At 44.6% G+C, this 27,181-nt stretch overlaps 1 protein-coding gene and 2 non-coding genes across 4 annotated transcripts in view; all 3 read left to right on the top strand.

Annotated features, from left to right (window-relative positions):
• Positions 1-27,181, top strand: part of LOC100120347 (bifunctional heparan sulfate N-deacetylase/N-sulfotransferase) — a 106,867-nt gene that overhangs the window by 13,713 nt on the left and 65,973 nt on the right. For both annotated transcript variants that reach the window (XM_031924711.2, XM_001603946.5), the window contains exon 2: positions 24,019-25,066. In XM_031924711.2, the coding sequence (XP_031780571.1) occupies positions 24,900-25,066 (167 nt within the window). In that variant the 5' untranslated portion in view covers positions 24,019-24,899. The remainder of the gene's footprint in view (positions 1-24,018; positions 25,067-27,181) is intronic.
• Positions 4,407-4,505, top strand: TRNAY-GUA. Its single transcript has 2 exons — positions 4,407-4,443; positions 4,470-4,505. It is a non-coding gene; the product is annotated as a tRNA-Tyr (tRNA).
• Positions 4,873-4,967, top strand: TRNAY-GUA. Its single transcript has 2 exons — positions 4,873-4,909; positions 4,932-4,967. It is a non-coding gene; the product is annotated as a tRNA-Tyr (tRNA).

Genomic DNA, 27,181 nt, shown 5'->3' with positions numbered 1-27,181 from the left:
TAGCCGCGCATGAATCCGTTCGCGTGACTTATACACACCTGTCGTGTTCCTTTTTTCCCCTTTACCCTCGGCTCGTTTTCAGACGTTGCTGCTGATCGATTTCGTCGGCTGTACAACAATTTCGAATTACTCGAACGCGCGCACGCGCGCGCAGTTTTAATTTCTCCCTTTCGCTCGCCTTTTTCGCGCTCCACGTGTATATTGGAGGCAATTATCGTCGGGATTTTGCAATACGGCGCTGCGCGGTCACGTTTCTTTTTTTTTATCGAGCGCCGCTTGATTTATATGCATCTAATATCTATATATAGGTGTGCTAGAGCGGATATATCTTGCGGCGCGCCGAGAGGAAATTTATGGGACTTTGAATTTTTGCGCGCCGCGGAAAATCGCGCGTTGCTGCTGTTTGCGGAAACTTTCTCGGGGTCCGCGACCACTACTGTAAATCACGGAAGATGCGTTCAAGAAATATAATGTATGTGTGCGTGTGTGTATATGTGTGTGTGTGTGTGTGTGTGTGTGTGTGTTAGGTGAATACGTTTTCGGATATTCTTGTGAAAGAATGTAGTGGTTCGGCCCTAAGGTTGTACGATGACGTATGCATTTAAAATTCCTTTTAAAGGTCTTGTAGTACGGAAAGTATATAAAAAAACGCTGACGTAATTTTCCTCATAAAGATATTCCACACCCATATTGTCTTATTCCCATATATGCTCCGCGATAAACGACTGAACCCAGCATTTTGATCAAACACGAACGCGAACACGAGCGAAACTAGAACATTTCCTAAAACATCCGTTGCACAACGCGATAACTCTTGGACTCGAGCTTTCGCGCAGAGCCGCGCGCAAGTTTCGCAAGAATCACACGACGTCACTTCCCATTAATGCAAAGATAAATACCAGTCAAGACTCTGTCTCCCTCGAGAACTTACATATCGCGCACGTGCTTACGTCCGCTTAATATCAGAAATATTATACGCAACGGATCGAGTAGCCATGTGCATACAGCCAAGACCAAGTTGGCAGTAAGATTAGTCGCGACTACGTGTGTGTGTGTACACACGTACAAGGAACCGGAAATTCAATTGAACGTAGAATTCAAGGCCGCGCGCGCGCGTCTTGCTGATCAGTCGGAAAGCTATTGGATCGCGTGCTCCCGAGATACGGCGGTTTAAATTAAGGTCTTGAAGAACTGCCTGCTCCGAATAAAACGGGGAGAGGGGAACGCACGTGGGCGTATATGCTCTGACTGGAGAGAAAGAGAGAAAGAGCACGTGCCGTTTATTCGCTCGAACCTTTCCTTTTGATATACTGATACACACACACACGCGCGCGCGCGCGCGAATGTTTTGCTTTCCGAGATTTACAATACACGAGAGCGACTCCAAGGCTTTATTTGATCGAGTTTAGTCTTGAATAATGGCACGGAATTGTTTGATTGACGAGACTGCGGAGAATTTATACGTTGTTTGTTGACGTGTAGCTCGAAGATTTACGACGAGTTTATTTTTGTATCGAAATATCAATCGAAATATATGTGTTACAGGACGATTCCGTGTACGTAGGTATACCTAGTGATAATTGGAAGTAATCCACTTAAAAGTTCGCGTCTCGTGATTAATACTCCGATAAACAATAATTAACGCCGGATATCGCAACGAGGAAAACGTAAAAACCAGATTTTCTGGTACTGGCATGATGTATCGCCTCTCTCTACATTCTCTTGCCAAATACAAATACAAAACCGTCCAGAATATGTATTTACATTTAAATAGACGGCTCGCGCGAATGCAATGTGTCTTTAAAATTTAAATCATCCGCGATAAGCCACATAAATATTGCCGATGCTGTGCGGCGGTTTGTGTTTGCATGTTGCTAAAGATTGCAAATTATGCGCGATTCGACTCTCGTGTGTGTGTGTGTGTGTATGTGTGTACGACATGTGCCCGATTAATCATTTGTGCTTATTACCGCGTCTATTCATAGCGATGAATAGCTGCTCTCTTCGAATAGTGCTTCAGTGTATTCGTGGAACAAGTTTTCGTGTAAACCGTCATTTTCGCCAAAATAATCTAATTTTCAGTCTTGCAAAACAATATTAACGTTCATATTTCCCATATCAAAGCATCTCTAATTGAAACCCCCCAGTTCAATTTGGAACTAATATAGCAGGTCTATTAGGACATAGGCCATAGCGTCGCCACATTACGCCATTAAGCTCGCGGAATTATCTCATTATAATTACAGCGAAATTAATGGCGACGATCAACTGCGTACGTGTTGAGCGCGCGGGTCATATTCGCGGTCTCCAGCAGCCCAAATGTAGTTTCGCCTAATGAAAAAACCGATAACACACCCTCTCGGCCCCAACTATATCAAGCACAATAACATTATGCTAATACCCCATATCTGTCAGGAGCAATTCAGTGCAACAAACACGCGTCGGCTCTGCATAATTCGAACCGCCCATTTCTTCGTAAAAAACAGAGAAAGCCTCATCGTAATCGCCGCCAGACGCGAAAACCTCGCCGAATAATAGAGCTGCTTTCTTCGGTGGTCGATACAGCCAGCAAAGCAAATAACCGACGACGACGAGAGAGTCGCGCGTTTGCATGCGCGATTACGAGTCTCTCTCTCTCTCTCTCTCTCTCTCTCTCTCTCTCTCTCTCCCTCTCTCTCTCTCCCTGAGCGAAACAAGGGCCGCAATTCCCCACCACCTCTCGTTTGGTCGTGCGCGTGACGTTTGAAATTAGCCGCGGACAATTTACGAAAATCGTTTCCCGCCTCTCTTCGTCCTGCGCGCGCGCGAGCTTTGGGCCCGAAATTCAGGCGCTTGATTGCCACCGCGACCATAACGCTGCTGCTCTCTGCAACTCTCGCGTATAAGCCTCGGGAGAACGGTGTGTATGTGTTTCGGGCGTTTATGCGCTTGGAGAGAGAGAGAGAGAGAGAGAGAGAGAGAGAGAGAGAGAGAGAGAGAGAGAGAGAGAGTGGCACGTGTGCGTACGCGCGCGAAATGCGAGAGATTTGGACCGTTTGGAGCAGCAGTAGCGAGGATGTGCGCTACTGCGTTGGATGAAATTGACGTGCGGTATGCTAACTGCGCTGTGCTGCCGCTGCTGCTGCTGCTGTGCGGAATTGCGTGGCAAAGTTAGTCCCTCAATTTCTTGGTCTGAACGCGAGAGAGTGAGAGCGGGAATTGTCCGCGCTTCGTTGTGCGGTGAAATCGTTGCGCTTTTTCTTGAATCATTCAGTGGCATATTATACGGATGATTCTTTAAACAAAAATTTTTTTCAAGAATTTTTCTCACAGCGTGCACAAAATCGTTACTAAAAGCCAGAAGTTCGACAACTATATACACACAGAAAATACTCAGTCGCACCTGCCGCGCTGAAACAACCGGCGTCCGTTCATCTCTTCCATCCCGAGATTTCCTCTATTTTTTTTTGTCCTTGTCTTTCTCTCTGTTTTATATGCTCAGCAGCATCTTTACGAGCGTTTTCATAGAGTTTCCGTAGGCTTCCGAGGGCGTGTGCGCCCGGCAAGATGAATAAAAGAGACAAAGGCCGCAGGTGAATGAATACACAAAGATAACGGGCGTAAAGAAGAATGCCTTTTATAACTGGCGTCCGGGATAACAAACTTTAAAACGCCCTCGGAAGAGTATTAATCTTTCGATGCCGGAGCGACATAATGTTTTTCACGAAGCTTTGCAAAAGAGGGTATCCATAGTGTCAGAGATGCAAAAGCCTCTATGGCACATGCGTCTAAGAAAGCGTTTATCAGAGCTCTGCGGAATGATCTTTTTTTCTCGCGCTGCGTAGAGCTTAGAGCACAGATGAATCATCCGCCTACAGGAGCTCCGCGTAAACTAGGCTATTTTTAACAGGCCTCCCGCGCTGCAATTTATAAAGCGTGACTCCTTGTTATTACACACTGTATAGCCGTTTTTTGCGACCGACTTTTTTTTGTTCTACTTGCCAGCTGCGTCGTTATCGATCAGCCGGTACTTTATCATCACACGCGGGAGCGAGCTTCCATCGGTGGCGGCAGCGCATTATGACGATACGTCAGCGCGCGGTTTTGCCGCCATCAATTGCCATTCAAATCACTGTCAATGCCAGGACCGGCGACGACGTCGAGCAGCTGCGCGCGCGAGCGAAAAAGCGCCGAGAGAATTGGTTTTGACTGATCAGGAGAGACAATGTTGCCGCCTGGAGTGTCGGGGTAGACTTTGAGAGGCTTTTGTCGGTGCGAAAGAGGAAGAGAGGATTACGTGTAGTTTTGTCTTGAAAATTATGCAGTCAGCAGAAATTCTTCGCTTGTGATATTTGGTTATCGTTGCGTTTTTTCTTGGATACTCGGTTATCGTTTGTGTTTCTTAATGAGACTCGAGTGAATAACAGCCTTCGATAGCTCAGTTGGTAGAGCGGTGGACTGTAGTCGGTTAATTAACGAATTTGTCAGAAATCCATAGGTCGCTGGTTCAAATCCGGCTCGAAGGAATATCATTTTTGCATTTTGGATTCAATTATAGTTACGATTATGATCTACTCAATTTTTCGTGTTATTCAATTATTATACTTTTGTGGTGATTTTAGGTAATTGTTTTACAGTTCTGAAAGTAATAAATTACGTGATTCGCGTATTATTTAATTTACGAATATTTTTTTTATAAATAGTTTATTTAATTTTTAATGATGCTTTGATCTTCAACAGACAAAGTTTTGACTCGTCGGCTTTGAAATCTCAATGAATGTAGTACGGTAATCACATACTGCTCGGATTATCTTTCTGTACGGTCGGCACTTTCACGGCCTCACCGGTCCACTTTCGGCAGCTCTTTCTTTATTCGGAATGATTGTACAACAGCCTTCGATAGCTCAGTTGGTAGAGCGGTGGACTGTAGTTGGCCAAAAACAAAATCAGAAATCCATAGGTCGCTGGTTCAAATCCGGCTCGAAGGAAAATTTTTTTTTTTATTATTTTAAAATTTATTATTGTTCATTACTTCTATAAACGAATAAAAGTCACTCGCACGCTAAATTAAAAAACATAATTCAAGAATATTTAAGAGTTACCTGTATGAATCGCACAAAAAGTTCATGCTCACTGTATCGTCTGGTATTACCTACGTGAACGCGCGATACTACCGCGACTGTCAAGGACACAAGAAAAATTTCGCGTTGAATGTTTTGATGGCAGCAGTTCCGGACTTTTATGGGCCTGCAGTTTAAACGTAACGTAAGTGATATGATTGTCTATACAGGAGTCTCGTAAAGGTAGAATTGAATGAAACATTTGATTTTTGATTGCACACAAGTTACTCAACAATTTATCTTAAATTAAAAGATTCATTTAATAATGTATTCTTGTAAACTAAACGAAATTTCTGCATAGCTGTGCAGGTAGCTATTGCATAATAAACGCAAAATTGGATTCTGTTATCCGAACAAAGCCTTTGAAGAAAAGCACGCACGTATGCGCGCAAGTTTCCATTGTTAGCGTTCTTCAAACATATTCTCGAAATTTGAATTTTCCTGAATTTTAACGTGCCGCGCACAAGAGAAGTTTTTAATACTTGTTATGTACAAAACAAAAGAAGGAAAAGACTTTTTTATTGTTACTCGGCTCTACCTCCTATGTAAATTCCATAGAACAATACCAAACTTTCATTAGTTTTACATATGTTTGAAAACAGAAATTTGGATAAAAAATAACTTTCAAAATTATTAAACTAGGTCAAGCATATTTTCAAAATCCTATAGTTTTTCATCTCAATCAATCACGTTCGCAACAATGCATATCTCTTCAATAATCTAACCCATCCTAATCTCTTTGCTAAATTTTCAATCAAATCCAAATTAAATCCGGATCAGACAGAAACTAAACTCGGGATTCGTGCCGAGTCTCAACTCGCACGTTCTTCCTATATATGCTGCATAACGCGAGCAATTGTACATACGTTCACGCAGCAGGCACATTATACACGTGCAGTCGTCGCTGCTGCAGCGAGAGAGAGAGAGAGAGAGAGAGAGAGAGAGAGAGAGAGAGAGAGAGAGAGAGAGAAACGCAGCAAGCTCGTCGTACGTCGTGGCATTAGCATGCGATATGCTTTCTGACGCTCGACCATACGCTCAAACACAATGTTAAACATATTGATTGAGTATCCGACAATGTGCATGCGTATGTCGCGTTAATGATCGAGCATTATCGGCCTTTTTTAAATGCAGGCAACGACTACATAAATTATTCCATGATCGTCAGGAAGGAAAAATGTCGTTTGCGATGTTAATTACGTGAACTTTGCAATTTGCGGATGTGTGCGCGCGATGGTAATGAGAGCTTGGTTGCTATGCGAATGATCTGACTAGAGTTTTGATAAGAGAATGCGCTTTTTTCCAAGTATCGACGAGATGTTTTGCAAGCAATGTTGCAGTTTTTTTGCAGCAATCACACCAAACGATATGATTTTCCGCGACGGGATTATAATGCCGATTAAATGCGGGTAATTTTATTTCAATCCTCGTTCATTTATAACGGCTGCACTCTTGAACATCAATTTTGCGCGGAATATTTCGTTCGGCAATAATCCGCCATCGCGGACGATTTTCACCCGAACTTTCTGCATAATTAATAACCCATTCAACTCGATCAATTATTCGGGCGAACGCATGCATTCATCTGATACAGTCTGTCATATTTTCGCTCGCGTGCACTAATACACACAATTTCAGCAACAAAAACGGTCACGTGTCCCAGCAGAAAGAGCCCACTCGACATCTCATTTATTCGTCATTGCAGTATCACGTGGACGATAATTATTCGGCAATAACCTGCCTACTCTCTCTAGGATTGTTAAATTGTTGCGCCGTTAAAAGCCACTCGAGTCGGAGCAGCAGGCGGCGGCGGCAGCAGCATGGCAGCTCGGGGTGGCCCAAAAGGTTTATGGATCGTTACGAGCTCGCTCTCGGGGATTCCCCCTGGCGCAAGCGCGCGCTCGCTGCATATATATAGCAGTTGGCTTGATCATTTTTCGCATGCTTTATTGCCGGCGAAGCTCTCGCTCTTACCTTAAATCTTTTGATCGTAAACGGCCCCGTTGATAGTTGATGCTCTGGCCGCCGTGGCACTTTATGAAGTTTGCCCGCGCGCGTCAAGTGAGCCTAAGTGAGATTGAGAGATAGTGCATTCGGGGCCGTTCTCGTCCTCGACGTCGTTGTCGTCATTGTGAAATTGGATCGGAAAGTCAAGCTCGCGAGCGAGCAAGAGAGAGAGAGTTTACCACTTCTATAATTGTGTCTCTATAGACGTAGGAGACGCGCGCGTAAAGGAAGTAGTGGTAACTGGAGGAGAAGAGAGATAGAGAGAGAGAGAGAGAGAGAGACGATGGCTGGGCTGATGAGGAAAAGCATGGGAGTGGTCTTGATGGCTTGAGATGGAAGTGCTGAGAGAAATTAATGGCTTTAATGAGAGAAATAGCGGAGCAAAGTATTGACGCCGGTCTTGAGACAATGATTAGGAGCGGAGATAGGGAAACGCGCGTTTAGAGAGTATGCAAACTGTTTGCCTTATTATGGGTAGGATTTAAATATGTCGTTGGCGGATGTATGATCTACTCGTACACCGTGAGAAACCGGTTAAACCAATCAGGCGATGGATAGAGTAAAAAGGGGCTGCTCTGATGAAGGATTTTGTATTCAGCGTAGAATTAAGATGATGATATGCGTCTCATATTGGCTGATAATTACAGGGAAACATTTTCTAAAGTATGTTTTCCAAGAGTTGAACATTCGATTAAAAAATGAGTTAATACACTGAGAGAAATTTATAGTAAATTTTACTATACTGGATAGGAAATTTTAATAAAAAGTTTGGTAATCCACTCACAGACTGACAGTCTAGTAATTTTTACTAAACTGTATAGTAAATTTTATAAAACTATAAATTTTACTATACTGAGTAGTAATTTTTACCCTGACTAAATTAAATATAAAAATGCACATAGTGGAAAAATTATTTTCAATTATTATATGGCTCTAAATTTTTATGGTTATGGAGGGTTACTCTTCTAACGCACTTCATTCAGAGAACGTTATCGATTCGATATTGTATCGATATATACTAACTGAGCTAACTTCTTACCGCTTGCGGGTTTTATTTCCCGTGCACCCCCTAGCGGCAGCACACCAAACAGCCATGTTTGCTAAACGCGCATGCGCATAACGCGTCAATACGCATCAGTTCCGATTTTCAGATGAAAAGTACTATACGTTCTATTAAAAATTACTATACTGTCAGGTAAAAATTCATACATTGGCGATTTTCACTATAGTTTCTGTTAATTTTTCCTATTGAGTATGGTAAATTTTATATGGAAGTTTAGTAAAAATTGATATAAATCTAGTAAAAAGGTCAGTTTTGTCAGTCTGTGACGAGATTACCAAACTTTCCAGTAAATTGTCATGAACATATAGTAAAATTTACGCACTATTTCTCTCAGTGTACAAACAAGTTCTTATCCGTCACCAGCGCACGAGCGATCGAAGAATGCAAAAAGTTCAACCGCAGCAGGACTAGGTAATATAGAAGTAGTATCTCCAAGTCCGCACAGGCCAAGTTCGATGAATCTTTGATTCTTGGATTCCAGGAAACCCCAGTAATAAAATTGAAAATTCATGAGGCCTACATCAGAAAGTGCTATTTTGATTTCTCGTAACCCCAAGAGGGAGACCGTTAAAACTTTCATATCACGCGGCTATAGCACACGCTGACTATTCAACTCGGAAATAATCCCGGAGCAGATCTATACTGATTCCAAACGCATATAGGCAGTAATGCAATCATTTTTATTCAAATATTGCAGCCTCCATTATGCAGCAGTAACAGCTAAGCCCAGAGATATACTCGAGAGGTGAAAGTGTCTTCCATTGTGTCATATCAAAGCAATACCAAGAGGAAAAAAAAATATTTCAGATATAGGCTACCCAAAGGCGTTGAAGCGTGAAAGTTGGGGCGCGAAAGTTAAAGGAGAAAAAGAAGCGGAACAGTAGCAGCAGCGGAGAAGCAAGGGTCGAGAAAATATATAGAAGAGAAAAGGAAAAGGCTGCTCCTGGTCTCTTTCTGTGTTATAATTGAAGAGTCAACCGAGCACCATTGTAACTTACAATTGGAAACTTTCCGATGATCGTAAAAGTGTTCCGTGCCGGAAAAATTCTTATATTCGCTTATCGCTATACTCTCTTTCTTCCGCCTCTCTGACTCCTGGCCTTTGACGGAATCGTTAAACTTTACGACTGGCTCGCGTGAAATACGCGCACGGCATCTCTGCCCTGACACACCGCCCACACGTATATAGGTATGTATATGCGTGTAGCTACGGCGACAGTCGTATCCTTCCAGGAATATAATCCCGTCGGAAGATGAAGAAAGCCCGGTCGCACAGTAAAATTTTACTGTTCTCATTTAAGGTGTCAATATGGCTATATACTATTCGTCATGTCGCATAAAAAACGAGGCCTTGATCCTTCCCTTTTTTTCTCTACGGTTTAGTCGGCTTTATATAGCTTGATATGGTAGAGGAAACGCGGATGAGAAAAGGGATTATGCAATACAACGGGACATTTACGAGTCTTCCAGAGGTGTTAACTTTTTTTCCCACAACTTTATGCTACGCTTTTGTAACGAAGATTATTATCCGCTCTTTTTTCCCTGCGCCGGCTAATTTCTCTATGGATTTGAATTATTCTTTTTCATCGCAGTAGTTTGATTACAAAAATGCTCCTGAAAAACTGATTATTATCTCAGCACGATAATTACCCAGGCTAATTGAAGCTCCAAATGTTTTGACGAGAACGAAAAAGGTGACGCCCCCGCGCTTATAGCTGAGAGCTGGGGGCAAACTATTTGTTGACTTTGCAGAGCTTCATAATGACCGCTGTAATTTCGGCAAAAAAGGCCATTTAAAAAGCCGTTGTACAAATATAATGCCGCCGGCCCAGAGAGAGAGAGAGAGAGAGAGAGAGAGAGAGAGAGAGGAGAGAGAGAGAGAGAGAGAGGAGAGAGAGAGAGAGAGAGAGAGAGAGAGAAGAGAGAGAGAGAGAGAGAGAGAGAGAGAGAGAGAGAGAGAGAGAGAGAGAGAGAGAGAGAGAGAGAGAGAGAGAGAGAGAGAAGAGAGAGAGAGAGAGAGAGAGAGAGAGAGAGGAGAGAGAGAGAGAGAGAGAGAGAGAGAGAGAGAGAGAGAGAGAGAGAGGGAGGCTCGAGGATTTATTACAGCGCACCACCGACATTTGAATAAATTTCCAGGATTACGGGAAGGGTCGAGTGGCATGAAAGGCACACGGCAGCTTCTAATATTAAACCAGACTCGCATTCTCTCACACGCGCGCGAGCGCACATACACACCCTCGTGAGATGCATTCTACGTCTTTGTGTGTGTGCGTACACAGTAGCTACCCTCTATTTCTCCCTCGCGCTGCTGCTCTGTGGTATAAAGCCACGAAAATAAAACCGAACACTCGTCAACGTCTACATTAATCTACATCTGTCTCAGAGTCCAGTTTGCGTCAGTGAAAATGTGTGCGTCGCGCGCGCGGGAATCAAAAAAGTGTACACCCCTATATGGATGGCATCTTCTACATGTATATATGAGGTTTTATTCATTTATCTTCCGCTGCAAGAAGAAGTAAAAGTACGTTTGCTTGATTAAATTTTTCCGGAATTGTTCGGGCGGGGATGTATGTTGGAACGTTGTTACTAGGCGAATTTTAATCTTCTTTATTTTAAATTTTCAAATGAAATATTTTTTTGGGGAATCCTTTTAGAATTTTAAAAGGAACGAGGTTAATGAAATGCTAAATTTACGAACCAAAATGGCAACGTGAGTTACTGGGAAAAGTTTTTGGTGAAACAAGCTAACTGCTGATAAATGGCTCAGAGGAGATTAGTGTCGGTTTCGCATCAACTCGAGCTAACCCTTTTCGAGTTCCAAGAAGTGTTGCATTTTCGATTCGCGAGAGTTTGCAAAATAACATGGCAAACGCTGGTGAAACTACGTTTCTATTCTCAGCGAAGATCGAAAAAGCATAACATATGCGTAGTTTCTTTTAAATGTGGTTTAAAAAAGCTCTTACTGAATACCTATAGAGCAAAGCAAAGCGTTGTGAATCACGCATTAAAGCCGTACCTCTTATTTTCCATTCAAAGTGGAATGTAAAGCATTGATTCATAAGATACGAAGAATTTACAGATGAATTGCTACGCACGTAGCGAATTCAAGTCATCGTCATTGAGTTTCATAGCCACGCGCAATTCACAATCGACTGTTAGTAGCGTTACACCATAAATCGTTCGCTGCGCACGCAATTACCATCCCAGCAGCGATGAAAAATCCCCAACAATCGAGTTCGAACCAAAAAATGTCCTCCCACATCGAATCAGAGCAAAGCCAGCCTCCTCTCTTCAAAGCAAAGTAAAGCAGAGCAGAACGAGCGACTGCTGCAGCGTCTCGCGGAGCAACGACATGCGCATACTAGCACATACATGCATCAGAGGCCACCCACCCGCTCGAGTTTCAGGCCGAGATAGTATTTAACGTCTCGAGGCTCGCTCTCTCTCTCTCTCTCTCTCTCTCTCTCTCTCTCTCTCTCTCTCTCACTCACTCTCTCTCTCTTTCACTGAGCTATGCGCCGCCGTTGCGAAGGCGTTTGTATGTAAATAGCCTGAGCGCATAACCGGCGTGTTCGCTCGCTTAGGGCGAACGAGAGAGGGACAAAGAAAGGGGAGAAAGAATTAGAAAGACACAGAAAGTGCAGAGAGGGAAGAAGACAATTCGAGCATTGTGAGTGGCAGCGGCGAATGTTAAAGAGCTTCCCTGCTGCTACTTCGTGATTTTTTTGCTTCTTCTCAAAACAGTTTCGTAAATTGCGAACAATGGGGACAGTGTATTACTCATTCTTGGAGCTAAACGCCTATGCGACTCGACGAACCGCCAGCTGCTGACATGCAGCTATGCGCTGAGCGAAAGGAAAACGTATGGGTTTGGTGGTTAGCGATGTGACGCGAGGACAGCGTGATTGACAGTTCAACAACGCGTATACACTCGCGATGTGACTTATCTTTTTGACGCTGTCGCGCGCTTTTTTATGCTCGTATTATTTTTGTGACTGATGTCTTCATTATTGCAATTAATTCGCTTGGATTTTCTCTGTAAAATTTTTAAAATCCACTACTTCGCGCGAAGTGAACATCTCTTCATAAACAATCCACCCTATGCTTAATTTACCGGCTAATTGACTCAACTCTACAAACCTCTTCATCTGCAGCCCTCTCTTTAGCGCACGAATCCAACGCGGGGGAAAAAAGGAAGTCTCTTCAGAACGAAACGTAAAACACTCGTTCCAGCGGAAGTAACACACACACGCACACATAGTCCAGCTGTGTACAGCTATTCCCAACCACGAGCCAACTCCAGCACCGCATAATAACGCACTCGAGACCAGTAGCAGCGCGACAGAACGTGTGGATTCACGCACGTACGCGCCATTAGCAGATTACCCGCGCGAATTTTTCCGGAACTCGTCGCATCGAGTCCTGAAATTTAATTTCGCCCGCGGCACCCTCTCTCTACCGGAGGATATGGGCGAAAAAATGCAGCGTAGAGATAGACAAATAAATGAGTCTATTTGTATGCAGTAGCGCTTGCCTCGAATCCCGGACGACTGCGTGGAGAATGTATGCTTTCGAGGCGGTGTATTTATACGGGCCGAGCGAGGCCTTTTTTTATTTTCTCGTTGTGCTCGGTCTTGTCTTCGTTTTGCGCGCGGACACGAGTGTGCAGATTTAATTATGGTTTTTGTAGCGGTTCAGGACTGCCCGCCGACTCTGTAAGGTCTGATTAAAAGGGCGATGATGTTGTGTGTTTGCGAGGACGAGAGAATTTTTCGAAGCGGAAACATTTTGCTGTGTGGATTGTCAGGCTTTCGAGAATATCACTGATGAAGTCTTCATAGAGTTTGCCTCTACGGATTTATTCGCGGCTGTAATGATGAATAAATACAGACAATTAAATTAATCGCTATGTCAATACGTGGAAGCTGACCAGATTTCAAGAAAATAACACACTTGATCATTGCAAACTCAGCGATTCTTCGATGATCGCCACGAGTCTCATATTTGGCCAAGAGGAAACAAGTGACCTCCGCGATATGCATACGCAGTTAAGCGCTTAATACACATAGAGAGCCGGTTCGTTACGCCTCTAAGCTCGTTAAAGTACAATAATCTGTTCTCGCGTATATTTCGCGAGAGAGCTAATCGATATGTACACACACACACATATACCAGAAAAGTCTCGCGCCGACGAAATTCCGCGACTGGAAATATAATCGTGTGCGACTTTCCTCTCTCTCTCTCTCGTAATACACACAATAACCAGTCATACAGAGTCCGGCAACTTTTGTCGCGCGCACGCGACTGTCCGCGCGCTCACAATTACGCGTTTCACTGTATATTTAGCATACGCGGTGAACAATCCTTTTCTGCATCGGCCGAACAATCGCGGTCCTCCCGTGCGCGCGTGGATCACGCGTTTCGCTCGAAAGTGTATGATGATGAGCGCGGAAATTGCGGAATAATGCCTACACCGCGGCTCATATGATTACCTATTTTATAAGCGAGTACACGAGCAAACTTGCGACTGGAAACATTCCTACGTATAATCGAGCAAAGAATCAACGGCTTTCGCTTTGACGGGTCGTGCTTACGGTGTGTTATTGGATTGTTTGCGCGTGACTGAAGTGGAAATTTTGCTGAAGTTGTTGCGGTTCTTCAGACGGATTAATTATATGCACGTTTTGTGCCGAAAGTTCACGGCTTATTACGTGTGGGCGAATATGCTAGGACAAATGGCGCTACGTATATATTCGAAGTATAATGAGTTTTAGCGTACATTATGAATCCGATTAGAAGTTCGTTACTGTTGCCAATGAGTCGGAGTAGAGTTTTATTGGTGTGTCTAAGTGGGAAATACCGCGAATTGTCAGAACGGCGATTAGGAGTTGAGTAATTCAGATTGCGGACGCTTCTCCAATTGGTTTATCGTGATTTTTTATTGCCGGAGAGCAGTTTTTTATGGGCTAAGATGACTCGAGTGTTTGTAGATTGTGAAATATGGGGTAATCTAGGCTGTTAAAAAACTGGGCTATGTAGATCTGTCGAAAGTATAAAGACGTACGAATCAATCTTGGCTTCATTTTATGCTTTCGAGCGTTATAAATCTCTGCGGTTTAAACATTGCTTCGAAAGCCACCAATTTTCATTTAAACTCAACATCGTAAAAATTACACTCGTGAACCATACAGTCAATATCCTTCACGACCGCAAACTGTAGTCCTAAATCACGTTTAATCACACTACCCAACGTCTCTCTAGCAAAAAAACCAGAGCTCTTCATTCAAAGCTTCTCCTCTCGCAAAATGGCGTCCTCAGCGTCGGCGGATCTTCGAAGCGTAAAAGTCGTTGCTCCCGCCGCGGTGTCTTTTGACTCTCGCCGCTCTCGCATCGCACACAGCGATGCATACCTCATCTCTCTCTCTCTCTCTCTCTCTCCCTCTCTCTCTCTCTCTCTCTCTCTCTCTCTCTCTCTCTCTCTCTCTCTCTCTCTCTCCCGGAGTAGCGGCGCAGCCTCTACAATACTCCTCATACGCGTACACACGTCGAATTCACCCAGAAGCGCTCGATATCGCGCGAGCTCACCGGTACCGTCTCACACGCTTGTGCTCCTTATGCTGTACAGCATTGTTTTAAATGCTGGTTATATCGTAAAAATTCCACCGTGGGTGTACTATATTGTTGTCTGGCTTCATTGATTTATACATTACACACACAAGCACCGAACGAGCTTTAATATTCATGCGCGCGCTTATACGCCCGGCGTCTGGACGCGAAGTAATAATAGAGAGTTGGTACGCGAATAAATGATCGCTCGCTCGTGAATGAATTATAAGGGTAACGAGCGGCTGTCCGTATACGCGCGACTTACTTTTCAGTGCGACGAAAATCAAGGTCGGTTATTTCCGCGCTCTCACGCGCGGCGAGTATAGTGAGCGTTTATAATATAACAGTTCGCATGAACTTTCTGCGCTTTAAAACTATGCGTATAAAGAGAAACCGTTACACGCTTGTATACACAAGCCCGAAAAGGGGTTAATTCTATGCTCCGAGGGCTGAAGTAGAGAAGAAATGACGACAAAGCCGGCAGTTTTTACGTTGCGAGCTTAACGATTCTCCGCCGCTGTCGTCGTCCTCCTCCTCCCGCTGCATTAACGCCCTATAACCGTAAGACCAACAAAGGACGAGAGGTGCGAGAAGCCTGTAATTAAATGGCAATTAACGCTCGAGCAAAGGCGTCTTGCTTAGCCTACGACGACGACGACGACCTCTAAGATTACCACGTCATTTCCAAGTTGACGCTGCATCTGCATTTTCTGTCTTATACAGTTCCTCTGCGTGATGTGTGTGAGTTTGCGTGAGACGACCTCTAGCGGATATTCTCCGCAGCTATACCGTCAGTGTATGTTCAGCGTTTGGATGTAGTTTGCGCTATGAAGTCGCTTAATTTTTTAACTTTGACGAGGATGTATAAGCTTCTGGGGTCACGGGGATCGTATTTCATTGATAATACATTATGAATCGTCTTCTAATATTTTGTTTTCTTTTTGTTTCAGGTGAGTTCAGAGGATATGATCATAAACCGATAGTACACATCAGAGCTCTTTGTACCAATCCTCATCGTGGAATGTGGGTAAACACTTAAGCATAGCGAATTTTGATCAACCCTTGACGAATTTGTTGCCACAAGCTCATGAGTACTGTTGCCGACATACACACAAACTATGAGAACTTAATGAATTCCGCAGCTGCCTTATAGTAGATCTTGAGCAAATACACAGCAAACTGCACACATATCGCCACCAGAATAACTACGAGCAATGCAGCCCCCTTATAAATTCTAATTTAATTTAATCCTTCCATATTACAATATCATGCATAGTTCGAAGCTCCGAAGCGTCAAATTTGCATGATTAACCGTCGTGCAGGCATTAAACTTCAAACAAAGCTATGCGGGATATCAACATAGTTCTCGGTTGAATTGAAAGCAATCGAAGTTTCTCGGAAATACAAACGCTTTGCTAAACAAACCATCGGCGATCGAAATTTCCTGGTAACATCAACAACACTTAATATTCCACTTGCCGTTACGTTACAAAACTACCGACGCGTTAACCACTGTATAACCAGAACGATACAACGCTATAACGTCTCTCTGACTCCCCACAACACCATCAAAACTGCCTTTCCTAAGAAAATCGTTCAAACAAAACTTCGACCACAGTAGCGAGACGAAAGAACCCCTGTATAACCTCGAATTTTCTCGCGAACACATCTTTCCCGCGAAATAAAATTCCGGACATTCCGCGTATCCTTAATCTCGCTCTTTCTCTCCGCGCTCACCTTCCGCGACGACCACCTGGCGCGAGAAACGCAGCGGCGGCTTCTCTCTGTGCTGCAGCCGCCGATAATAAAGGCGTTGCTCCGAGAGAGAGACTCTCATTTCGCGAGGGAGATGAAAGCGTTATGAATCGCTTGGCGCGCGCGCGAACGTACTTGGCTTTATAAACCGCAGAGCTGCGCGCGAAGCCCCATGATTTTCAATTTTTGTTTATTTGTTTGAACGCAAGCGCGGAGAAAATGGGAGCTATGGCCTTTTTGCGCAAGCGCGCTTTGATGCCGTTGGAGAGAGAGAGAGAGAGAGAGAGAGAGAGAGAGAGAGAGAGAGAGAGAGGTTTGAATGGACCGAATTTAATTTTTCGCTCGCGAGAGTAGGGTAACTTTTCAGCGCGCTTTTATGGCTGCGAGAATTGAAGCCATTTGATAGGGGAATTTTTTGCCGGAGAGGTGTGTCGGGAGCGATGAGAGGTGGGTTTTGTTCCGGAGTTGATCGACGCTATATTAAATTCGATATCAGTCACACGAATGTACAACTAGTTAATTATACCACACCTCGACGTCGTTTACCCCTCGAGCCAATTTAAACACAACGAGTGGATAACAAGCAAGAAATTCGATTTTTCTTCTCTCTCTCTCTCTCTCTCTCTCTCTCTCTCAGCAGAAATGAGCTTGCACACCTTGAATTATTATCCACACGGGTGTTAGGCTTGGTAACGAGATCTAGTCACACGCGCGGCGATTGTTATTGAGAGAATCGAGGCCGAAGAAAGGAGAAAAAAGAGAGACGAATACGTACGATCGGTATTACGATTGCCAAAGGGTGTGCGAGCGAGAGAAGGAGAGAAGAGAGAGAGAGAGAGAGAGAGAGAGAGAGAGAGAGAGAGAGAGAGAGAGAGAGAGAGAGCGAAACGAGCCCTTAACCGATGCAAGAGGCGTCGTAAATCCAGGAGAGTAGGTGGCTCCATATACCGGAGTCGAGAATGAAGGGGAAAAGGAATAAAGCGAGAAGTCGATGTATATACGCTCTGCGGCTGTGCCACTCGAGGAAGAAGGGGAATATGCGATAATATAGAGCAGCCGGCGCTGCAGCGACGAAATCGAAGACGATGTAAGGTCGAAGAGACTTTTGCGTGTAATTATGGTTTATATGGAGAATTAGAATTTAATTGTTTGATGAGTGAAAATTATGTGGTCTATCATAACCAAGAAAAATTATCAAAGCATATAGGGACTTTTCTTTTCTGAAATGGAACAAAAACAGCGCACGTACACGCTCAATTAAAGCCCAAGAATCCTCCTCCACGGCGGAGAAAACCTCGGCAAAACGCAGATCTCTCTAAAAGGATTTTTTCCCGATACACTTTCCTCTCTCTCTCACCCCCATTGTCGTGCGTGAGAACCTGCTGAAGAGAAGTCTTTCTCTCTCTCTCTCTCTCTCTCTCTCTCTCTCTTGCTCTACCCCCAAAAACATCGTCTTTTTTTCATTCCACTCTCTTTTCCCTCTCGCTACACACTCGCGGATTCGGATCTCTCTAAAAGCACCGAGGCATTACCGCCGCTATACAGCCGCAGTCGAGTTAAATGGAAGACGAGAAGAACAAGACAAAGGGCGGCAAAAACAGCCGGAGAAAGAGTTTCTTCATACTCTTAGCGCGAGCGAAATCCTCCAGTCATTGCGGGACTTTGAGCGATTTTTCCCCTACGTTTCTTCCGTTCTGTTTTGTTTTTGCAGGTGGCGAGTATGAATTTTCATGTGTATACGAAAAGATCGATGTTTTTAGCGCAAATATTAGCTTCGACGCTCGGGGAGAGATTCCGAGGGATGACCGTACGTGCGCATGTATTTTTGTATTTTTTCAAAGATGATTGGGAGGATATATCACCGAGGGGAGTTTCGATGGTCAGTATTACCCTTTTGACGCAGCCGATGCAGATTGAAAATGCTTTTCGCTGAACGTATACGTATATGCGAGAGGAGATCCTCGTTGGAAAGAATATCGTATACCGTGTGCAGATTTTTGCTCCGATGGTTCTTTCGAATCGGTTTATTTGCAGACGCACTGACTGGCGCTAATGACAACGCTTTATTTACTTGTGTTCATCGAGTCGAACGGTATTCGTTAAAAAAACTCGATTGCCAGCGTGATCCGTTAACCGAAAAAAGGGAGGCTTAATTAATACATCGAGTCGATGGTGTATCTGCACGTAAGGGTGCTTTTACAAAACGAAGCTGGGTTAACGAAGCTGTGGCTCTGATTAAAAATTAATTCGACGATGGGGCAGTGAAAGTTCAAATTTTCACTCGACACACCTATACACGCCACTGACACGTGATTCCATCTGCTAAGAGTGTGTTCGCGTAATCAGATGCGCCGTAATTGGACGCTTGGAAGGTATGATTGAAAACGTTTGATCGAAATAGCCGATAATTGACGCGGCGGAAAGAGCGACAAGATGAAAAGGCACGAGTTGAAGGAAAAATCGATCGACGTCTCTTTTTCAGCTAGCTGCTGACTGCTGTCCGGTGTGAAATGGTTTTTTGCGAAAGCAATTTGCCAAAAACGCGGCGCTTTTATCGAAAGACCGCAGATTAAATTCCGCGTCGGTTATTGAATCAGGAGAACGAAGGAATAAATAAAACAGCCAAACGGTGAATATTTTACCAAGTCGTCGTCGTGTTTACACATAGGCTTGAGAGTCTTCAGAGACACGTAATTTCCTATTCGACAACTGCAGCACTCGACGCTCAACAGGATAACAATTTAATGCTAATCGAGTGGATAATAGCCGTGAGTAACGAGTCCACAACAGCGCGTCAATCGAACGAAACAAGCCAACGATCCAGGAGTAAGTCTCTCATACTTACTCTCTAGCAAATAAAACAGCAGGTGCGTCGCTCGTGATTTTTCGCGCCATACAAAATCAAATCTCCCTTTTTCCTTGCTCTCTCTTTTTTTCAAAAAATTCGTATTCCTCCCCCACACACACATCCGAAAATTCGACGCGTTTCAACCCTTTTATTCGCTTTCGAGCGCCAGCAGCGACCCTTTTTGCGATTCGGGCTTATTTACGAGTTGTTTTTCTCGTTCGCCACTCGAACGTTGCGGCCGGATTTTCATATTATTACTCTTCGCGAACGCGACGCCGCGCTCTCTGCCAGCGTCGTAAAAGTTTATTTATACTCGATTCCTCCCGCTCCCCGCCGATTTTTCACTTTCACCCCCCGACGCGCTCGCTTTTGTCCCCGTTTTTCGAGGGATATATATTTTTTCCCCCTGTAGTTTGCGTACGTGCACAGGCTTTATTCGTTTACCTGCTCGCGCGAGGGTAGTGCTCCGCATTTGTGGTTTTATGGCGGCGATCAAAAGCTTTCGGGAGAAATTGAAGGCTAACATTCGGATAATTTGCATAGGGTCGTGATTTTTTAAAAGCTTTTTCTTTTTCGTCGGCCGCCGGGTGTGAGGAGAGTAAATTACTTTGGTGTACCGCTGTGTTTTATAAATTTAAACTTGAAACTCTCTTTTTCAGCCGAAAGTATACAGCATCGTGAACAAACACGCGACTGGATAAACACAGCCTCTGTAATCAGAAATAACGGTTTTTTTTCAGCTCGATGATAGCCCAAGCCCTGGAGTATAACCGATGATTTTATCCTCTTAAAACACACCGACCGACTGATGCTAAATCGAACGAGAGAGAAAGAGAGTGATACAATCAAACAAACAACACGCAGCGTCTTTCATATATTTACGCGTCGCGTTCAGCTGTATCCCTTTGTTTCCTCTCGGCCCTTCGAGTGCCTGCACACACAGGGTCATTCCACTGCGTGGGTGTTTTCTCTCTCGACTCTCGTCGGCGGCGCGAAGAGTAGGAAAGAAAGGAAAAACGAGAAAGAGATAAGCTCTCACGCTGAGCTGGATTTTTATGCCGTTATTTTTGCCCAGAGAGAGAGAGAGAGAGAAAGAGAGAGAGAGAGAGAGAGAGAGAGAGAGAGAGAGAGAGAGAGGAGTGAAGAGTATTTTCCAGCTTGTTGACGCGCGCAGATGCTGCCGCTTCGTCGTCGTCTAGGAGAAAGGGAATTGTGTGCGTTGGGATGAGGGGTATTTGCAAAATTGATAAGGACGTCGTTGGAGCTGGTATGTATGCGTATGGCGATCGTTTCGAGCGATTTCGCTTTTAGATTACGCGTATAAAACTCACGGCAGTACTCTGTGAATGCGTGTTTTTGTCGGATTTTAGTACGCGGGGGAGGGTTATATTGGAGGGTCACTTTTAGGGGACGATGAGTGATTTGTTCGTGAAGATTGAATTTATGGATTAGGTATTTACGTCCTGCGTAAAATAATTAGGGAAAATAAAAGTTAATATCGTACTGTACGTGTAGTCACAGCCTCTGTACTGAAATAATCATACATCTAGAGCCGTATAGTACCATATGACAGTAGAGCTTTGGTAACGTTCCGATTACGAGCAAACCCATAAGTAAGTTGATCTGCCGGTTCCGGCCAAAGGGTGCAGTTATTGATTACACGCGATTCTCGCGTACTGGTAGTTTATGCACCGGCGGCTCTTACTACACAGGAAAAAAAGCTGCGCAACGACCGCACACGGCATTTTGCGTCTCTTTGCCGCAAAAAGCCATTTCGTTCGATTCGCGTATCGAAAGCTGATTCTACGCAAATGCATATAAATATGAAAACCTCAAAAGGACGCGGTTTGTTCAAAAGTACATCAAATCTCATCAAACGAAACTATACACGTATAAATACGTTTCTACGACTTCAATTTTTTTCCGTAGTATAATCTCGCTTCGCATACGAAATCCTCTCTGAAATTTCGAGCGGTATCTTTGTCCGGTTATGAAAACTCGTAGGGGCGGAAGAAAAAACGACCGATCGCTGGATTTAAAACTCGATGCAGTGGCCCTGATCTGAGAGATTATGGCGACGAGTATTCGCGAATAGCAATTTCATTCCTGTGGAGAGCCCCGGCAAAGGGAAGAGACACACACACACACACACAGTGCATTTGGCAGATTAAAATGCCATTGAAGTGCAACGAAATGCTTGTAAATATGCGTCTGGGACGAGTATGATAAAGGAGAGTGGGATAGAGTGGTGGAGAGGGAGGCTCTACTACCTTTGCCTTGATGAAATTGGATCCGTTTGAGCGTCTCCCTCGCGCCTTTTATATACCCTTTTATCGATTTTCACTTCCTTCACTTGAAATTGCCAAGGTTCACGATTTTTCTATTTCGGCCTACTACGGAGAGAGCCGAGCGAACGCTGACGATGCCAGATATCGAGAAGAAAGGGGGTCCGAAATTGTTTTTTGGGGTTGGCTTTTACGCCCGCGGATTTTTGAGAATTTAATATTCGTCGCTGTTTGCAGGCGTGAAAAGGGTTTTAGTTGAAATATTTATTTTAATCATTTTTGTTCTCGAACGCTGGGTGGACATTTGTGCGAGATTTTAATTAAAGTTTATTTTAATTAATTGTAAATACGTCGGTACATTTGGTCGAAAGATAAATTCGTCACATTTATTCATCGAATGTGTCAATTGAATTTGTATTTTTTTTTATTTTTACAAACGATGAAACTATTGACGTTATACAGTTTCATTACCCCAATCGATAGAGCTCTACAGTCACTAGCTTCTCATCTCGTAACTTCTCCCCAAAAATACGCCCCAATCCGTACAAAAATATATCACCCCCAAGAAACAACAGCAATCAAGTCCCTCTCTCGGCCGTCCGCAATTAGTTCCGCAGCGCGAAAATATAACGACCTCGCCCGGAAGCCCTTCTCGCACCTGTAAGATCATGCTGTTCGACGTCTTCCATCCACACACATACGCACACGTTTAAGGTCGGTTCTCTCTCCGTGAACTCCGTCGGGGTAAGAAAAATATTATCCTCCGCATGTAATTAAACTTCGCTGCTCTCTACTCACGTATGCTATATACACGCTTTACGACACTTGACTACTTTCTCACTTCCTTTTTTCTTCCTCTTCTCCTGCGATGTATAAGGTACTTCTTGACGTAATCGCCGGCGCGCGTGATATCAATATTTCCCGACTTCGCGAAACGTCGGGTCAGCTCCCTCGAGGAAGATGCTACTGCTACATAGAGTAACGGGCAATTGGCAGGTCGCGCGACGTCGTCGTATAGGTCGGCTTTTCTCCTGATTTTATCGCTCCGGTAGCGACTGGATTTTTCAATTCGCGGAATGGAATTGCTGAAGAAGTAGACGCGCAGTGCAAGTAGATGTGCGACCTTTTTGGCTGTGATTTTTTTTCTCTCTGGCGAGATTTGATAAGCCCTGAGAGCATGCTTTTAAAATATTAACCGGGTTTTATGCTTTGCGATAAAGCCGAGTAAAAGCAAGGCTGCTGCTAATTTTTGCGCAGTAGTGTGTGTATAGGTATAACGCGGCGAAAAGAGAGATTAAGAAGAATGTTGCCAGGATTGTATTATCAGCAGAGGGCGAATTGTAAAGCGAGATTTCGTTAGAATTTTTCTCGCAGAGAAATAGAGAGCGCGAAACTTTCTACAAACGATCGCGAAATTCTCTAACAGCCTCCCTCGTCACATCCACACCGAAATCCCATGAATTTATACTTTCGCGAATTTAATCTACCATCTCGTTTCGTCTCATTACATTTCATTTCAGCTTCTTCGCGCCCGGCAAAAAAGTATCATCGTAAGAAAAATTTCTCCATAATCCCTTGAAAGAGAGAGAACTGTGCGCGCGACGAGAGAGAAATTACGGTCGCGCGCGCGCGGGTAGAAAGAGAGAGACCTACCGCATGTTCCTCTCCGCGCGCAACTTGGCCTACTCCTTTTGCTCCCTTTCTTTTAGAGCCTCGCCTCCATTATCCGCTCCTTTTTTTCAGTTCAGACCTCGCGCGCTCCCTTTCCTTCTTTTATTTATTTTTTTTTGCTTCATGCGCCGTTTCCTCTCCGGAGAAGAAGAAGAAGGAGGAAGAGGAGGGGAGGCCTGGCGCTCTCGGGTCGAGGTCGGCAATGTTTTTACATTGTTGCGCGCTCGACTTGGCTTCGAGAATGGCTGGGAGGAGGTTATGCAATTTGAGTAACGCTCCACGACTCTCCGATGAAACGTTATGATTTGAATGACTCTCTCGGTCTAATTCGGTTAGGAGTATCGAGTTTCGCGAGTGATTTAATGAGACGACGCTGGGTTGAGTTGATGATAGATGGATTGATGGATGAACTATCATGATTATGAATAAAACAATCTGTACTGTTAAGAATTTATATCTGATGCAGTTCATCGAGAATTGAAAGTATTATTAAAGCTAATTAGTGTTAACTTACCACCAGCGTATCCGTGAACCTGCCCAATCCTCAAATTGTTTCATTCGATAAGCCGTCTACTCCTCCTTACACCTGTCAATTATCACAACAATAAAAGCTCCTAATAGAGAATAAGCAGCACCTATACCACACCAAGAATTTAATATGACTTTCCTTATCGCTTGTTGTAGAGGTAAGCGGATATCAGCTATGGTCCAACGGCGGCAACAGCAGCCGTATTTCCGAGGAAGCATCAGCAGCCGTCAACATCAGAAGAAGCAAGCAAGCCAGCAGCAACAAGCCCATCTTCCCTTTCGCGAAACCGGATAACGTCTGAATTGTTTTCGCGCGCCCGAGAAAAGTCTCGAGATTATATACACGCCCCCCGTTTCCCCTAATTGACAGGGAAGGGAGCGAAGTAAATTCGCCCGAAGAAATTTACCGAGAACAGCTGCAGGACACGAGAAGAAGCTTTAACAAATGGTTCCTCCGTGAAACTACCTCTTCTCTCACTCTACACACGATATTTCTTCTCCGCTGGTTCAATTTCCCGGGAACAAGGAATCCTAGCGAGCCGAAATTTCAAATAGAGCAGCGATGAAGACGAAAAGCTCGTAGCTGCTAATACCGCGCGCGACAAGAGACAGCAGAAGATAGCGAGAGAGCCGAGAACGCCGAGAGCTGGCAGCAGCAGATGGGTTAAGGGATACCGAGATGGACTCGCAGGAACGAGGACCACTGCAGCTTATTCTGGAAAACAATGGCGCCAGTTTCGTCCTCAAATCGCGAACGCAACAAGTGGCGCCGAGACGATTACGTGCCGTAGCCAGTAGCGTCATCGGGAAGAGACGACTGCAGCGCCGTCAGGGCTCCTAGTTTCGCGGACTCACACTGACAGGAACTCGATATGCCTGTACAAATGTAAATAACACAGTCGAAGAGGATATATTGTTGTACTCGGCGTGCATTTTTCTCGCGGGAGTGTGAATGAGAGAAAGAAGAAGAAGAGAGTGAAGAGATCGGGCTGGAGTGGAGAAGAAGAAAGTCCGATTGGTGGGCGGTTAGCTTCGCGATGAAGCTGACGACGGGCGATGCGGTGGTGCCGCTGCTCGGCGCCATTGCACCACGCTACGTCGTCAAACAGGCCACGGTCAAGAGGTGCGTCGCCGCCCTGTTGCTCGTCTCCATGGCCAGTATATTCTACTACACGCACTACATCATCAGCAGCCCGTTGTCCAGGTAAGCGATCGATTACTATTGTTTCATTGTACAGTCCCCGTGTGTTTGCACGGATCTCTATATGCTGGGATTCGGTATACCGTATGATATTGGCATTTGAAGACGACTATTGAACGTTAAAATATTTCGGCATTGGGTTCGTCAGGCACAATGTGTTATTGCGAGCCAAATCGAGTTTATAACTGTATACAACGCAGAGTTCCAGTTTGACTAGTCCTCTAAATAGGCTAACTGACTTAATGCGGCAAACTAACTTAATGAATTTCCAATTAGTATTTGCCATTAAGCGCTGTTTCCCCGGCGCGCATAATCTAATATACAATGGCCGTACAGAGAATACTCGTATAAACGCAGCGCGGTACATTTGATTTTAGAACCAATAGTAAAATCGCGTATTAAAAGACTCGATTGATCCAGATATACGAAACTTTAAGCATATACCTTTAACGCTTTAATTCGCAGAGGATGGTTAATAAATTTTCATCGCCGCCGCCGAGCGAAGTTAGCGCGTCCGACTGACGGATTTGCATTTATATGGCTTTTAGGAAGGCATGAATCGTGTAAATCGAGAGCTGCACTATACCATCAGTATGTACTATCCTCGATTTTACGATAATCCCATGCAGATGTCCGTAAAAAGCTCCATTATATGCTTGCACTCGTATACAGCCCTGCTGATTAAAATTTGGCTTCATTACGAGCCGCACCTACAGGAAATTCCAGCGATACTTTTTAGAGCCAAAACGACGACGGATATCATCACACCGTTCGAAATGTCCTCGCAGCTGTGCATCGCTCACACAGACCCAAGTTTCCGAATATGCTGATTGCTCCACGTTCCCTACACGTCTCCGCCGCATTACCGAATCCGAAATTCCGCGTCGGGGCTCACGAACTCTCCAAGTCTCTCACTCCCCCTTTCGGCTGATCTAACTAGTAGCTAGTCGTCCGTGTATAGTTCGCGGCTTTTGTCGAGCTTCGCTGAAGGATCTCTCCTCTCGGCAAACTCTGCTCGCGCTGCTCCAAGAAAACCACGAGAGGGAAAAGTACGCGGAAGCTGGGCTGCAACGCTACAAGGGGGGAAGAGGGGGTTAACTTTTAACTACCGAAACTGAGAGTGGAGAAGTGGGGAAAAGCAGCCCACTTAATGGGACTAGTTAACCGGATGCGGCAAACTGCGTCCGGCTAAGCCCGCAACTTGCGGCTACTTCCTCCTACGCGGCCCCGTCCTTTTCGACGCTGCGTGTATTGTCTCTCGCTCTCTCTCTCTCTCTCTCTCTCTCTCTCTCTCTCTCTCTCGAGTCTGCTCTGCTGCTGGTTTTCTCTCAGCTAACGGGAAGTTACAGTGCCGCGTATAAGGATTTTTATCGGGAAATTGCTTTTTGATAACGATAATTGCAGAACTCGCAATTATACCCGCGGCTACTCGGTACACACGCAGAACCATTTCTCAATTCCACGCAGGCTTGTTCCTTCTGTCGCGCAGCTTATACATCATAATTAACAAGGGGCAGTAGTACAGCGCGCACGAACACGAGAGCAAGTTGCGACGGGAACACGACCCTTTACTACTCGCGCGCTAACTTTACCATTTCTTGGTATCACGCGGCTCTGTGTGTGTGTATTTGTGCACGTGTATCGCTGATAATTTACTACCGGTGAGAGGACGTGATGAAACAGTCATTACGCAGTTCTAAAGGGTTGCGTTTCTCGCTCTGCTGATTATTATCGCTCTCTCTCTCTCTCTCTCTCTCTCTCTCTCTCTCTCTCTCTCTCTCTCTCTCTCTCTCTCTCTCTCTCTCTCTCTCTCTCTCCGCGACTGCGTATTTGCCCACTTTTTGTTTCGACGGGGAAAATCATCGTCGCGCAGTTCATAAAGAGAGACACGCGAAAACGCTTCGAGCTTTCACGGAAATTAAGCTCGAAAGTACGTCATATAACCGAGTGAAAGAGAAAAAGAATTCGAAAAAAAGCCATTAAAAACGGCCTGGAATATCTCGTAAATCGATCTCGTTTCCTGTTTAAACGAGATATTCATCGGATCCGTAAACAAACGACCAGGGCATTAATAAAGCGTTGTAAAATAAATCGACGGCTTTCCATTGTTTCGCGAGA

This window comes from Nasonia vitripennis, chromosome 2 (genome assembly GCF_009193385.2).
Source record: "Nasonia vitripennis strain AsymCx chromosome 2, Nvit_psr_1.1, whole genome shotgun sequence".
NCBI classification, from domain to species: Eukaryota; Metazoa; Arthropoda; class Insecta; order Hymenoptera; family Pteromalidae; genus Nasonia; species Nasonia vitripennis.
The sequence above is the reverse complement of the archived record's forward strand: the minus strand, read 5'-3'. Positions and strand labels throughout refer to the sequence as shown.